Source organism: Megalopta genalis, chromosome 1, assembly GCF_051020955.1.
Source record: "Megalopta genalis isolate 19385.01 chromosome 1, iyMegGena1_principal, whole genome shotgun sequence".
Taxonomy (NCBI): domain Eukaryota; kingdom Metazoa; phylum Arthropoda; class Insecta; order Hymenoptera; family Halictidae; genus Megalopta; species Megalopta genalis.
Genome location: NC_135013.1, coordinates 17,852,223 through 17,870,142, shown reverse-complemented (window position 1 = coordinate 17,870,142; position 17,920 = coordinate 17,852,223). Strand labels below are relative to the sequence as shown.

At 32.2% G+C, this 17,920-nt stretch overlaps 1 protein-coding gene across 5 annotated transcripts; it reads right to left on the bottom strand.

Annotated features, from left to right (window-relative positions):
• Window positions 1-178: 178 nt before the first annotated feature.
• On the bottom strand, window positions 179-16,909 carry Cyp4aa1 (Probable cytochrome P450 4aa1). Of its 5 annotated transcripts, none has more exons than XM_033474499.2 (8): window positions 16,556-16,909; window positions 13,508-13,676; window positions 12,956-13,000; window positions 12,176-12,553; window positions 8,817-8,889; window positions 4,561-5,096; window positions 3,277-3,456; window positions 179-2,781 (listed from the first exon to the last, which is right to left on the bottom strand). In XM_033474499.2, exons 1-8 carry the CDS (start codon window positions 16,568-16,570, stop codon window positions 2,594-2,596), a joined length of 1,584 nt encoding a protein of 527 aa, XP_033330390.1. In that variant the 5' UTR covers window positions 16,571-16,909; the 3' UTR covers window positions 179-2,593. The 5 variants fall into 5 exon arrangements, with proteins under 5 accessions (XP_033330390.1, XP_033330380.1, XP_033330400.1 ...); XM_033474489.2 differs by lacking the exon at window positions 16,556-16,909 and adding an exon at window positions 15,290-15,403; XM_033474509.2 differs by lacking the exons at window positions 12,956-13,000; window positions 16,556-16,909 and adding an exon at window positions 15,290-15,403.
• Window positions 16,910-17,920: the final 1,011 nt, after the last annotated feature.

Here is a 17,920-nt window from a genome sequence, read left to right as displayed (position 1 = left end):
AATGCGCATTCAGGTCCGCGCAGTTGCTTTAGAAAAAGGACGTGGCGCGATATTCGATTTGTACTTTTCGTCCATTAGGATTTTTAATCATACAGTGCAGCGTATTTAGGAACGTCTTGAAACGGCGACCATTTGTTAATCCAGCCATACCAGTAAGTGGTTAAAAAATAAGGCTTAATGATATACATAAAATTTATAAAATTCTTTACAACTGACAAAGTATATCTTCTAAGTCCCAAAGAGTTCCGCATTCAAATAGGATTGAATATTTTCAGCACTTTTATTTCTACAAAATTATATAAGAATCATGTCCATATTCATCCACCTTTTCAAGTTATTACATTCTATCACAACAATATTTTTTTAACTATTTATAATTTTATCAAATTAAAAATCTAATACAGGCTTCAATTGTTTTCTTAAATTTGTGGTTTTATTGTATTTACATACACTAGTCTATATTTTGTTAGAGAATAACTACAATCATGTGGTTACCGAACAATTCTACGTAAAATTGTATTTCTTATTTATTTAACATACTTTGTCTTATTAGAAATAGAAGTCATTTGTAGAATAATTTTTTCGTGATTACAGAATATGTACAATGTAAATGACTGTTTCCTTGAAAATGTGATATTTAGAAGTATTTTCAAAAATATTTGCGAGTGCACTGAATTGTTAAGTTTTTAAGCTCTTTGAGAATATCAATCTAAATATCTATTTTCAAACTTCATCACAATACACACAAATCAACGAAACATTTGTGATTTTTAGATCAAGAATGCAAAAAGGTTTTTACAATTTAAACAAATTAATATTACTTAGTAGTCATTTATAATAAATTGAAATATTAACACTAAAAGTACCAAGGAACTTACTTACAATATTTCTAAGAAATGAGCAGAATAAACTTCTTTTTTTGTAAAATATTATTACTATGATATGTGCTCATAATTTCTGTAATTGCAAAATGAAAAATCTAAAATCAGTCATTTTCACTGATTCGACAGTTTAAATGTTAAACATTATGTTATAGCATTACCAATAATATAATATAAAAATAATGTTTGATAAATATAAATAATTTATTTATAAATATATTAATATTATTAATATTAATATTAATATTAATATATATATATTATATATTATATTAATATTATTTATAAATATATTATATATATAAATTTATTTATTTATTTATATTTAGATTTAATGTCTTCAAACAAATGTTTAATATAGATCTATTTAATAACAAATAGTCTAACATAGCTTATTGTAGGCAAAATAAGGCTCAATACATGCAGGAAAAGGATTTTAAACTTCAGTGCAATGTCATAAATTCTGTTCATTATTCATGATACTTCATAATCGGCGAAGCGTGCAGTTAAATAATGATTTGTCGGCGTGATTACGTAAGCAAATTACTTGATACCTTGTTTAATCACTAGTCAATAATTTACGCAAGCCTTTAAGTGTATCCCTTCATGGTCAATGCGGTTAAGTAAATATTTATCAAGATGGACCAGCATACTTAATCACCTTAGGCCACGTGAAAGAATTCCCGAAATCAGACGTAACGGTGAAGCTTTTACTCTTGGCCTTGGTTCATCCTAACTGGTCCCAGCAACATCAATCATTTATAAGGTACCTCTACATTAATTTATATGACATATATTTACCATCGACATATATTTTACGTTCTCATTTCATTTAAAACACCTTCGGAAATGAATTTCTAATCCGTCACTTTCATACGACAACTTTTATAATTACACTAATTTTTAAAACCATCGTTAAATTATCTTTTTCAGAATGGAGTGACAATTGAGCCGTTCATTTTGAAAGTGGCATATAAGTCGATATATTAAAAATAAACCCTTAAATTTTAAGGGTTTGCGTTTTAACACGTTTAAAAATATGGATGCTAACTTTCCAGAAGATACTGATTTATCTATTATTTTTATTTATTATTTATTTATTATTTTTATTTATTATTTATTTATTATTTTTATTTATTATTTATTTATTATTTTTATTTATTATTTATTTATTATTTTTATTTATTATTTATTTATTTATATTTATTATTTTATTTATTTATTATTTATTTATTTATCTCAGGATACTAATATTTTTCTCAGTATAAATAATTTCGTATAAACATTAAAAAAATCACCACTTTTCATTACGGTAAAGTGACTTAGGCCACTTTCAAAATAAACGGCTCAATTAGCTATATCCAATTTCCAAATTATACGCAAACCATTCTTCATTCTTTGCACCTTATTAAATAATTCATTTAAATTTGTACATACATATTCTCACTTACGTACTCATAGTCAGTCACATCCACAACCAAGATGACTTAGTATCTAGGTTACAAAATGTTTGTCCGATGTTTTGTTAAGCGAGGAACTATCGAGGGAAATATTACATGGTATTGTTCAGTAGCTGTAGCGTACTGAAATTTTCAAAATACAGCCTACTTAGTAAAGGATTAAATAATTTAGAGTTCACCGGTCGTTCCTACAAATAGTGGAAGCATGAAGAGAATACATATATTACAAACTAGCGGTCAGAAAGCATTCGATCAATTAACTGCAGGCGTCTTTAATTTCTGACTGCGTGCCACAATTTTCACCCAGAGCCCACCTTGCGCTCTGATGGTCATTCGAAATTTCGGCTTCACCTCCTCCTTACCAGGGATCGATTGTAATCGGCACTTTCGAAGGACCGCGCTGATCATGGATTTCATTTCTAGCATCGCAAATTTGTAGCCTGAAAATCAATCGGCATATTAATACATTAATTATTTATATATTATTAATATTATTAATATTATATATTAATAATATTATATTATATTATATTATTTATATTATTAAAATTATATATTAATAATATTATATTATATTATATTATTTATATTATTAATATTAATACATTAATATTCACATAAATTACAGTCTAATAATTACATTACAAATAATTATGTACTAGTATTATTCGCGGAACAAAATTACATGTTATCAAAACGAGGCTTTCCTTTTTTTATTCAAGCAATTGTCCGAATAAAATATCGATCTTGCTATTTGCTTTAGTTTCTTATTTGCGATAACATTATCTTATCAATAATGCACTTATTCAAAAAATCAAAAGCACAGTGCTATAAATGAAGCGAGAGGTTTTTAGGATAAATTTGTATTAAGTTTGAATAAAGATCTATTATTTAATATTAATATCTCCAAGATGCTTTGTTAAAAGGAACTTTACCGATGCAATTTCTAGGTCCAGCGCTGAAAGGCAAGTAAGCGTATGGATGCCTTTTTTCGGAACTATCTAAACTAAAGCGTTCAGGTTTGAATTGTTCAGGATCCGAAAAATGATGCGGCAACCGATGTGTGCTGTATGGCGACATAATAACGCTGCAGCCCGCTGGTATCACGTATTTTCCTAAATATTTCCAATGAACATTAAACGATTGTAAACATTATTATCGCATTGGTGTATCGACAATTGTGGTGGAATTGATTAAATCACCGTTCTGTTCATCAATTGATAACAGATATGTAATGACAATTGCAAGCAATTTATTATTATTATTAAACTTGGTAAAGATATTAAAGCTTCTATCAAAAAAATCAATTGATCTAACACATTTGCTACAGTTATCTTGTTAAATGAGATTAGTCCTTAACTTAATATAACTCACACCTGAAAAAGTTGTGGCGTGGTTTGAAAGTGTGACGAATACTCAGATCACTAGTTGTTATTTATGATTAATATCTATTCTAATATCTATCATTTTATTTATTACGTATATATGAAAAGCAACAAACGTTTGTTTTTGCTCCATCTATCCATCATATCTAAATTCATTATAAAAATAGACTTTTACTTCTTCCAAAGATCAAAAATAACGAAACCTTAAATCATTGAAGAAATTAATTTGTTGAATATTTACACTCACAGCGAATAATAATAATTAATAATAAAGTTCTAATAATTAATTTAAAAAATCTATGTACGTATTAATGGTATTAATTGTCCCGAAATTAACAGAAGTTCTACATACAATGACCTTTGATCTTGTTATGTTGAAAAATGACCTTAAATGACCTTAAATCATTGAAGTAGTTAATTTGTTGAATATTTACACTCACAGTGAATGAACAAGTTTCTAATGTTCTAATAATTAATAATAAAGTTCTAATAATTAATTTTAAAAATCTATGTACACGTATTAATGGTATTAATCTTCCCGAAATTAACAGAACTTCTACATACTATGACCTTTGATCTTGTTATGTTGAAAAATGACCTTAAATGACCTTAAATTATTGAAGTAATTAATTTGTGGAATATTTACACTCACAGTGAATGAACAAGTTTCTAATGTTCTAATAATTAATATTAAAGTTCTAATAATTAATTTTAAAAATACGTACGTGTATAAATGGTATTAATTTTCCCGAAATTAACAGAAGTTCTACGTACAACGACCTTTGATCTTGTTATATTTACCAATAAACGTGCAAGCGAAATATTTCGACATACCTATTTTCACGTCTTCGCCCAATGTCCTTGCTATGATTGGCACACTCGGATACAGTCTGAGGGACTCTTTGATGCACATTTCCAGGCACTTCATCTCTTTCAGGTCTTTCATCGTCGGCATTCTCGAGTCCCTCCCGAAAACTTCATCCATCTCTTGGATGCATTTCTCTTGCCATTCGGGGTGATTTGCTAAAAGGAACATCGTCATCGCCGTTGCGGTGCCGACCGAGTCCTGTCCGGCCAGCATGAACGTGCAACATTCCTCGACGATGTCCTCGTCGTTGAAACAAGGATTTCTCTCGTTCATCTCTACCATGTACTCTAGTAACGAGATCCTCCTAGCCATCTTCGACTCGTCGTCAAATTCGCTGTCCTTGCCTCGTATTCGATCGCGCATCTCCTTCATCATCCGGTAGCACGCGTCGAAGAGATCCCTTCGTTGCTTCTCTTCCTGTCTGCCGTACTTCGTAAGTCGATAAATCCACTCGATCAACAGCCACGGCCTCACCAGACGATAAAGGAACATGATTTGCCCCCTGAGAGAGAAACGTACACTTGTATTCTACGAACAGTCCAACAACGTGCCACAGTAATTTTTCCCTAATTCGCGCCAAGATTGCGCACTAAAATGGACAATTTGGAGAGAGGAGATACGATTATTCGAGCCTTGCGGCACGTTTTTATAGTTACCGATTGCCAACAAGACGAGACGTATAATCGTATAATCGTATCTTCTTTTCCCAAATTGTCCATTTTTCTGCGCAATCTCAGCGCGAATTAGGGAGAAATTACTGTATTCCGTAAAGGAATATGTAAATCTTTGTTACGCTAATGAATTTACTCCGTGAGAATTTCGTTCGAATTTCGTTCATACTTCGAGAGAAATTGTTTTTTGCCCAACTGCAATGTGTTCCTATAAAAATTGTATCGCTAATCTAGTTTTTCAAACTTTTTAAAATTTTTAATGCCACTTCGTTGTAAAGCGTCTCCTCAAGTAAATAATAAGAGTGTGTATACAGGATGAAGACATTATTTTTTAATATGCAGATCTCATACATCTTTGGCAAAAAGTATTCGATCAGGCAAATCGAGAATCTATTATTATAGTTATTCGTACATTTGTTGTGGAAAATAATTTTTGGAAAATGAAATACATACACAGAATGATAAAACTTGACACATATCAAGAGAATCTTTCACAGAAAAAGGTAATTATTCGGATTAGGGTCCTCTCAACATTGACTTCAATGACCTTGAAATATGCTATCAAGATTATCATTCTGAACAACTTTTTTCTATGTACATATGAGCCGTTTATTTTGAAAGTGGCATAAGTCACTTTACCGTAATGAAAAGTGGTGATTTTTTTAATGTTTATACGAAATTATTTATACCGAGAAAAATATCAGTATCCTGAAATAACAAATAAAAGTAAATATTCTCGAAAGTTGGTATATATAAAAAGTTAAAATTATTATTAACTTATTTAAAGTTAATATATCGACTTAAAAACAAAGTGACTTATGCCACTTTCAAAATAAACGGCTCATATATTGCCGCCGGACGCCTTTAGTTTCCGAGATATTCGAGAAACTAATACATTCAAGATTTTAATGTTATTAGTTTCTGGTATCTTATAGTTCCAATAACACAGTTTTGGCATTGTTTACATACGGAGTAACATACGAAAAGAACAGTATATCCAGTTGTATGGCCGAATTTTTACTTCGTCGCCGGGGTTGATTTTTACAACCCCGTATAAAAGGATTATTCAAAATAATGGCAGAAATATTTTCCCCTACATGTTATGAGTTACAACAAATTAAATATGGTAAAAATCACAATTTCATCACGATTTTGACCAAAAACTCGAAGAATTTTTAAATCTTTCAACGCCTGTATCGCGATACTCTGGGTTAACCAATTGCGATCAAATTTTCAGCACTTTTTAAATTTCCGTTATAGGCTCAAATAAAAAAGTTAAAAAACCAGAGATTTTTATTTTTATTTTTTTGTCGACCCAAGTAATAGCAAAATTAAAGAAAGGCATTTTAGTCAATGTCTAGTAAATTAGTCCCTCTATCATTTAAAAAAGATTCAAAACACTCGGTCCAGTTTTAAAAAATGTTATTGCGTTTTAAAAGGGGTAGGCTCAATTTTGCGAGTAACTGTAGAAAAATGTTCAGAATAATGATCTTGACAACATATTTCAAAGTCATTGAAAACGGCGTTAAGAACTCCTCGAATAATTGCCCCTTTTATTTACGAGTTTTATCATTATATTATATATATTATATATTATATATTATATATTATATATTATATATTATATATTATATATTATATATTATATATTATATATTATATATTATATATTATATATTATATATCATATATTATATATTATATATTATATATCATATATTATATATTATATATTATATATTATATATTATATATTATATATTGCAAGACCAAGGACTTATCTAGTTCATTTTTTGCAGATTATTTGACAATAATATCACCATATTCTCACATTCTTTTCGTAAACACATAAATTCTGCAATCAAAAAACGAACAATGTTGTTTTCGTAAGTATCTGCACTATATTTTCTTTATATTATTTAGGCAAACAATACCTTAAAATAACTGAATTATACTTTCTCGTATATTACTTATGCATGCCTGCCACAGTACATTATTATTTTCGTCGCCTGAAAACTAGTTTGTGAGGCACCAAAATGTTTCCGGAATGCTTGACATAGCCTTGACATAACCTTGCGGCTCGTCTTTATAGTCACCGATTGTCAGTGCCCATAAAAGCGAGCTGCAAGGCTCGAATAATCGTATCTCGTCTACCAAAATTGTCCATTTTTGTGCGCAATCTCAGCGCGAATTAGGTAGAAATTACTGTATTCCGTAAAGCCGTGCAAATCTATCATTTTAAAAAATTCAAGTCACTCGGTCCAGCTTAAAAAAAAAAGTTATTGCGTTTTAAAAAGTGTACGCTCAATTTTGCGAGTAACTGTAGGAAAAAGCTGTTCAGAATAATAACCTCGACAACATATTTCAAGGTCATTGAAATCGGCATTGAGAACTCTATCCCGAATAATTGCCAAATTATATTTACGAGTTTTATCATTATATATTTTTCAAAATATTAATAATGTAATAATATAATTATATATTTTTCAAAATATTAATAATATAATAATATAATTAATATTAATAATATAATTATATATTTTTCAAAATATTAATAATATAATAATGTAATTAATACTAATAATATAATTAATATTAATAATGTAATTATATATTTTTCAAAATATTAATAATATAATAATATAATTACTATTAATAATATCATATATTTTTCAAATATCATAACTGTCATCTTCAATCTCGATGTTTCAAGACCAAGGAATTATCTAGTTCATTTTTATTTATATTTTAAATTTAATATCTCTAAGCTAATATCTGCGCTATATTTGCTTTGTATTATTTTTAGGCGAACAATACCTTAAAATAACTGAATTATACGTCCTCGTATATTACTTATGCATGCCTGCTCTGTAGTACATTAACATTTTCGTCGACAAAAGAGCTGTTTATGAGGCGTCAAAATGTTCCGTGAATGCTGCTGCTCATATTAATCCCGGTGATAAAATTAAAGAAACCGAAAGTCTTTTTTCTTTTCTACCACAACGCGTGGTAAAGAATATATGGTAAGTGGAATGACAAGAATGTGGGAACGCGTATCCTTCCCATATTCCAACGTCGAAGCGTATCCTTGCGAAATATGCGGCGTTATTAATACCTGCCCAAGATTTAAATAACTAAACTGCCTTCGACGCCTTAAAGCGATCGTTAAGAGACTATTGACCTTTCTAATGAATATTGTTGTATTTATACCATTTCTAAACCCGTTATTTCAGCGGTAGCTACGATTTTGGACACAAATTAGCATAATTTATGATATCGTTCGATAAAATCATTAAGTATCGAAATACACAGGATGATTCACAGAACCGGTCACCGTGGTATTTCAGCTATCTGTTACAATTTAACGAAACAACAGTTTAAAAAAAAACAGCATATTCATCATTTTGATCGAATATTTTTCTACCAAGGATAGTAGTGTCATCGCGAGAGATGCGTATATTATTTATGTTAATTATAATATAAGTTCGATTCTTCTTATTGCAACGTTAACAAAGATCAAGATCGATAAAGACATGTATCTTAATTCTTACTTTCTGAAAGGGAGATCGTCCATAGTTGCATCGCACGAACGTTGGCTCGCTCGTTTTATTCCCAGAACCGTTTCTGCAAAATATTAATAACATTCTGAATTCCTGGTACACACATGGTATTAGCACCGAAATATTTTCTTGCAACAAATGCGCAGTGGCGTCCATTAACCACCAGTTAGCTGCGTTTGACGAGTATACTCGTTGTGGAGAAGTGGTAGTATTTATTATATATTTAGTATATATTATAGTATTATAGTATATATTATACTATATATATTATTATTATATATATATATATATATATTATATATATTAGTTATAGTTACAGTTATAGTTATATAGTTATATTATTATTATATTATTATATATATATATATATATATATATATATATATATATATTATTGTAGTTATATTATTATTATATTATTAATATATAGTATATATTTAGTATATATTTATTTATTTGTAGTATTTATTTATACTCGTCGTGCGTAAAAAGTAGCGACCATTGGCTATTTAAATTGTAATTTTAGTGAAAGCAAAAACGTATTCTCAAATTTCAAGACATTCAGAATATTTTGACGCGAGGCCAGAATGAAACAAATAAAAAATATGAATAATTATGTGAATAATTCACGATATTGGTGTTCGATGTGCAAAGCGTCATTATGTATCATTCCTTGCTTTGCTGAAATTTGAAATCTCTCGTTGCAGCAGCAATTAAAATTTTTAACTCTCTCTCTCTCTCTCTCTCTCTTTTATAAGTATTCAATCTTTCCTGCGTTTCTCGTTTATCACGTACGTAGTATATGCTAATTAATTAAGCGAATAAGTAAATATTAGTAATAAAATTGTTAATTTTATCAAATAAAACCGTCTTTTTGATCCAATATTTTTTATTCTTTTTTTTTTATTCTCGCGAGGCGCCACTGCTAATTGGTTAATCCTTCGCCCTGCAACCACGTCTGAGATACGTGGTCAGATACTCGGGCCAGAGTATCAAGATTAAATTAACAAGTCAAACTAGTTAAACTCGTGTTAGACTAGAGATTACGTGTTTTGTAACACTTTTTAAAGAAGTATAACTTTTTCTCACATTTGAACCGAGCGCTATGAATATATTTGTAAAAATTATAAGAACTCGTCTCACTTTCGCAATATAAAAATGTCAAATAAAAACTGATCTAGTATATTACGCATTCGTGTGAATAATTTAATTTAGAATTAATTTAGAAACACTGTCACAATGTTTCCAACTGATTAGAAATTATTCCTGAAAAAAGAAACTGGTCCGAACTCGTTGAGGATCTCTCGCACCTTCTTCAATATTTCAATTGGACTGATGTCAGCGTCCGCAAACAAGCCTGGAAAGTTCATAAAAGCCAACACGAAAATTAGCCGTTTCGTTACCGACGCGTGAGCAACGCACCGAGCGGCGCACGATTCGGTAAAAGTGGCTTACATTTGATTTTGAGACGTACGCTAATTGACATTGAAAACGAGGCATTCGTGGGATCCCATGAAACAGTTAGTTAGCGTGTATCGGTCACTCCGAGCCTGAGCCGATTTTAGAGTCGGTGCCGGTGAATAACAGGTTTGTCATAGGCCAATAATAACAAAACTAAGTGGCCGTCTGTGTATTATTGAGAAGTTAACGAAATATGCGTAATGAGCATAATATGTTATTCAGAAACAATCGTAAACATGTATCCGTTATTAAACTGTTTGAACATTCGAGCATGCGCCGTGTTCGTCGATGCGTTTACACGAAATATAAATGGAATGCTAATTTATTAATGATTTTTTTTTCTTTTTTTTTTAAATATTCAGCAATTACGACGACGTACGACGTATCGATACGGCCCTCTCAACCAGCCATAATTATTAACGAGGTACGAAAGTTCCAGACTTTGGAAGAAAAAATATTGACATTCTTATCCATACGCAGTATGCATTTTTCATGCAATTCAACAACTCGAAGAACGGACAACTTCGGAAATATATTTCACATACCCTCTGCGCCATTGATCCGCAAAATCATGCACAAATATTACGACGATCTTTGCTTTCGAGAGGCAAAGTGCGAACGGTGAAACAATTTCGAAAAAATGGTTGCCGAATTCTTTCTCGAAGAACCTGGCAGAATGTTTACATTAGACGTTTACGTTTTAATATTTAACCCTTGTACATCCCTCGTTTTGCGAATATACCGTGTCCCTTAGCGTTAAATCGACGTATTAATGAAACTTTGCAAGGCGAACGAACGAAGCGTAAATCAACGTATTAAAGTATAAAACCTGTTTTAGAAATTAAAAATTGTGGCGAGATGAGACGCGATCGAAATGTATTGTTGATAAATTGTTAGACTGTGAATTTATGGAAAAACTGAGTAGCTGCAATTTAGAATATCAGGTAGGTTAAAAGCATTTAAAGATGACGATGTACAGTAAATTCTCTCTAATTGTTCTCTCCAGCTTGTAAACAGAAATAGACAATATGGGAATTTATTCGAGCCTCGCAGGTTGGTTTTATAGTTGTTGACAATCGGCGACTAGAAAAACGAGCTGCGAGGCTCAAATAATCGTATCTTCTCTTCTATTTTTCTATACAAACTAAATGCGAATTAGGGAGAAATTACTGTATATATCCATACTATATCTATACTATATATGTATATACTGTATATCTATACATATATACTATGCTATATATGTATATCATCTATATAAACTATACATATACTATATATTTTATATGTGTAGTATCTATATATACTATATACTATATATATATTTCATATGAATACTATCTACATAAACTATATACTATATATTTCATATGAACACACTATCTATGTAAACTATATACTATATATTTTATATGAATATTATCTACATAAACTATATACTATATATTTTATATGTATACTATCTACATATATAAACTATATACTATATATTTCATATGAATACTATCTATATAAACTGTATACTAATATTTCATGTGAACACTATCTATATAAACTATATACTATATATTTTATATGAATACTATCTACATAAACTATATACTGTACCTATACTATATTTACTATATATATATCTGCTAAAATTATCGAAAAAGAAAAAATTTGTATTTTACACAACAATCACACTCTATAAACGATGAATCAATTTTCATAATGTACTACTACTTTCGGAATCAGAAATGTATTAAATTGTCACGAGGGACAGATATACGTTAAGCAATAAATCCGGATTATGTCAGTTATAACATCGAATTGCAATGATCGCGTTTATAGAGTGGATAACTGAATTATTTGATTGACGACGATATTTATGTTCCTATAATACTTACCGCTTAAAATGTCGTACACAGAATCGTTGATAAACGAGGTGATGTTAATCTCCTGGTTATCTTTATCGAGGAACTCGTTCATCAGATGATCCGCGCACTCTGCAAAAGTGGTCGAGAACTTCTCGAGGATGTTAAGGTGGAACGCCGGTTGCAGAAACTTTCGGTGTGTCCGCCATGTTGCAACGTCTCTGGTGATCAATCCTTTGCCAAGAAAATTGTCGAGCAGTTTGTAGAAAAATACTTTCTCCGTGTGCTTCATGCTGCTGAGGACCACTTGAATGTCTTCCGGCTCCAGCAGCATCACGTACGGCAGCCCGGTCAACCATATCCTGACGATGCGACCATAAGTTTGATTCTCGTATCCCAATCGGTGAAGTACTGAAACGGAAACGTTCCATTTCTTGATAACTTTGTGGCTTCTACCATCGAGCCAGTTTTATTTTTAGTTTTATTTCAAGTTAATTATAAAATTATTAAATTAAATTAATTAATTATATTATTATAATTAATAATTAATACTATTATATATTATATATTATATTATATTATATATATAATATATAATAATAATAATATATATAATATTATAATATAATAATATATATAACAATATATATATATATTATAATTAATACTATTGTATAGAATTAATTAATTAAATTATTATAATTCTAATTATTTCAAGTTAATTCAACCGTTCGTATTTCATTCGTGATCTCGTATTTGGTATAAATATAGCATATTGTGAACGCGATCGTAGAGAAATAATTTTGACAGTACCTGAAGCTGGAAATGGGTGAAAAGAAAGGAGCGTGTGAGAGCTATCTGTGAAAATTGTACTGATCAGAGATATCCTCTTGAAGGTCCTTCGAGGTTTTTAATCCCTTGGATTATAATAGCGAGTCAAACTCGTCGCGAAAGCTTCGAATAGAATCTATTAATATCCGCAATCGGAATACGGATTGTTTTGACGATGGCATGCGCAAATAACAATGTTTAACTTCACTTCGATGCTAGATTTATCTACTTTGTGTGCCGGATTAGCAACGGTTAAACGAAAGTAATTACCAGAAGTGCGAAGATGAAGGAATTGGCAACAGCAAAATTGAGAAAATTGTCCCGAAAATGCAAATTTCGCAACTTATAGAAATAATTTGAAACGGAAGAAGGATACGAAGAATAATGAATAATATCTGTGTTTTGTAAAAAAAAAACATACAAGCTTAGAAGCGACTTGACATAATCTGATAGCGTGGGAGATGTTATTGCATTTTGGAAAGTTATTAAAGACAATGCTGTTATTAGAAAGTATTTGCGCCATTCGTTACTTACGATTGTCTTTGAGCACGGAATTTGCATTTCCCAAAATTGGCACAGTTTTCGGGCCTCTCAAACGTGAAACGAAATAGACGCTCCTAATGTAACTCTTCAGGATGTATAGAATATAAATGCTTGCTATAATGACGAGGTATGCCCACACCCCACCTGGCGTTTGGTCCCACTAATTCGTGAAAATAATTTTGGTTAATACAGAAGTTCTTCGAATTTCATATAGACCATAAATATCGTGGGCAACATTCCGGAAGGCTTTTACGAGGGTACAAATTTTATAATTAATATATTCGAAGCATTCGGATAATAAGACGAATTAATTGCTCTACGTTTCTCACGCAAAAACGAACATAATAAAAGGGAAATCTTGCTGAATACTAATCGAACTTTCGTTACGCATTTAACTTGATAGCTGTCCTCGCGAAATAGATTTTTTCTATAAAAATTTTAGTGATATTGTAATATTAATTTCTCGGAATAATTAAAAGCTGCATCCACGCAAGAAAAACAACGATAACTATCGCAACGGCAGGGTGAAATGCGCGCAACGCGCACGGGTTTCAGACGACTGTTCCAATAACGTCGTCGTTAACGCATTCGTTATCGCTATCCGATTAATTAACTCTCGTCGGATTCATCTTTACGTTAACATTCCCTTTAAGATACGAAAGAAAATTCGCTCGTTTACACTTGTAATTAATAGCGAACGCGTGTTAATTCTGTCATCATTGAATCGTCATGTTCGTCAGAAAAGTCCATTTTTCAGTAATTAGTGTGTCTGGTCATCATACGCTCCTTATGTTCTTGAAATAAACACGCGAAGTAGTGCTAATGCACTTCACAAACAAACACAATCCGAACGTGCAGTTTCTACAAAACATTCTTTTTACTTTTCATCTAGAACTATCGCACCTAATCGAGCGTAATGTTATTTCACTGAAGACGAGCGATTCGTGCGACACAATTAACCTTTTGATAGACGTAAGACAGAATGATGTCTCATTAGCCCACTAAATTCCACGAGGGACACGCATTAACTATTCCAACCGGATTCCTTATTAATTGGTTTGTTGATACGCGCTACTCGAACGCGTACATGCCGACCGAATAATAATGTCCCACAACAAAGGTTCATTGGCCAAGAATACCTTCGATGCTGATACCGAGGAACGAAATAATTCAACCGACAAATTATTGCACATTATAGATTTCTACAATATAAACTATAAACTGTGTCAACGTGATCGGACACCTTTCAGTCTACCCGAATATGTAGATATTATGACATAATATAATCATATATAATCATATTATTATATACATATATATAATCATATATAATCATATTATTATATACATATATATAATCATATATAATCATATTATTATATACATATATATATAATCATATATAATCATATTATTATTATATACACAATATAATCATATTATTTACGGCCACCCTATTCGAATACACGAAATGCCCTTAATCCTTTACACTCGAGACTATTTCAACTGCAAACAGTAGACATTCTTTTCAACCTACAATATTTTCATTCGGTACGGTTGTTTTTATTCGATAAGCATTAAATTGAACGCGTATGCTCACAGAGGACTTCTATTATTTGACAATTTATCGAGCAATTTTTCGCGTCGCCACAAAGTCGCCACTCGAGCACGAAGGGTTAATAAACAGTACGTATACACGAAACAACATTCCGGTTCTTTGAAATGGTAACAGCCTCGAACGTTTCGGCGACGTTTTGCTTCAATGTCACTTACTATTTGCTGCACCGTGAGAACCATAGTTAACAGTCTCTGACCGAAAAAGTCCTTCGCACTTTGCACCGAGACAGTTTCGAAAAAAAATGTTTAGAGCCGCGACACAGAACTCTGTCGTGCCCATAGGAGATGCAGCCTTTTAAGCGTTTCCTCCCACCAGATGTGCGTGTAGACCACTCAAGATTTGCTCGAAGTCCATAACGAGTACACTTAGAATACGTCAGACCGCGTCAGCGAGAACCAGGTAAGCTCTTGTTTTTTTTTTTTAATGATTTTTCGTCATAACGTCACAACAACATCAACGTTTTGTTTACATTCCCGACTGCCCCCCGACGCTACAAGTTGCAATAATTCTAAACAAATCATCGTGAAAAATGCTACTCGCCAGGATTCTAGCTACCATGTAGATGAGAATTTACGGGCGCGGAACGCTCGTGAATGGAATAATTTATTATATTTACGAGTTTCAATCATCGATTCATTCGAGATGGCAACGGCGAAAACCAATGGCACGATATACCGATTTTGCGACGTTTCTTATTCGATCGGCCTGCGAGAATTGAGCTCGCGCGACGCGCCTTATTTTGGAACAATTCGCGCGGGGGAGGGGGATGCAAACAACGATTTCGTTCGATTTCGTTTCGCTTATTTCGATCTCACGTTCGATTCTATTCTAACGAGCATGTCGGCTATTATCAGAATGCTTCTTTTCGCTTTTGTTGAAATCGAGAACCGGCGACGAAAACGGAAAACCGGCAAAGCCAATAAATGATAACGTTCCCGCGAAACCATTCGAATTCGACGTTATTATTTAATTTATTATTATTATTATTATTATTATTATTATCATCATCATATATATTATATATATATATAACTATAAACTATATATATGTATATACTATATATACTCTCTATACTCTCTCTCTCTCTCTCTCTCTCTCTCTCTATATATATATATATATATATATATATATATATATATATATAGAGAGAGAGAGAGAGAGAGAGTACATATAGTATATATATATATATATATAGTTTATAGTTATATATATATAATATATATAACGATAATAATAATAATAATAATAAATTAAATATATACTATACTATATATATATACTATATATAAACTATATATAATATATATATATTATAATTATTATTATAATTTGGGATTTGTACAGCATTTTTTCGAAACCGGTTCCTGTCGTGTTCGCGAGGGGTTGTCGATGCGGATCGAGTGAATGATTTTCCGCTCACCTTTAGGAACACCATAGGAATACCATAGCCCCACGCGACACTGGTAACTATAACGAAGTCCGGCGGCGCGCACACGCGATTAGAGCGATCGGTTAACTAAACCTTCATCGGCGAATTGTTGTAGTTTATATAGGTGTAACGACGAGCACGGGGCGTCTCGCGGCGCCCATTAACGGGCAGTTCACAATCGAATCACGTATTACCGATATGTGCAGGCGTGCTTTATAAAATATCTTTCCCCGCTCAGCTTCTGGGAGGTGTGATCACCAAAGATGATGCTTCACGCGCATCCTTCCTGCCAGGGTCAGCATCGGAGCGAAGAGCCTCGACAAAAAATTTTGCTCGCCGAATAACTTATCGTATATACAGGGTGTCCCACAATTATTTTAACAGCCGAAAATGAGGGGTAGCTGAGGTCATTTGAAGTAACTTTTTCCTTTGCGAAAATGCAATCCGCGGCTTTGTTTACGAGTTATTAACGAAAAACACTGGCCAATGAGAGGTGACGGTGCGAGAGAGAGGGTCCGCGAGAGAGTCCGCAGCACGAGGCTTTGACAGAAGGTCGGGACGGACTCGAGCTGCGTTCGAAGTATTGAACAAGTCACGAAGCGAGAACTTTCCGGATTTTTTTAACTACATAACAGTGATATTTTTAAGAAAAACGCTGTTCACCTTTACTTTAGAACGTCTGAAGAATATTTACTAATTTTCCGGATCCGAAATAATATGAAGTTTAACCGTGACAGCTGTTTTAATTTTCTGGTGTGCATGACACCTCGTGTGTACCATATGAAATTTTTATGCAAGGTGTACAGTGAAGATTAACGAATGATTTGCAAAGCTGATTTAATAATAAATAAGGGACGTAAAGGATTTGTTTATTAGAGAGATATGAAAAATATTATCAGTAAGAAACTCACCCATTTAGTTTAGGATGCATTTGCTGGCTGAAATTCATGATGTCGAAGGGCACTGACCTTGTACAACGTACAGCTGATCTTTCACTGCACTGTCACTAAACACTGATCACTTAATTAATCACTGATAATCCGAATCACTTGTGGATATTTAAGAAAGATCACTGAGACTCGTTCGCGGATAATCGTTTATTCGACGCGTTCGTTCGGAAGTCGACGTTTCACTGCCAAAAAATCGAGGCCTCGACCGTGGGCCCTTGTCGTTCGCCTTTCGGCCGTCCGAGGAAATAACAGCCGATACTATTTTCTTCGAAGCGCAGGGTACCGCCAAATGAAATAAACAAGATATGCCGAGACGTAAACTGTGTCCGACCCGCTGTCACCCTGCGCTCTTAGAACGTAATTAATGGCCGTGCGAAGAAAATGGTATCGAGTGTCATTTCCTCGG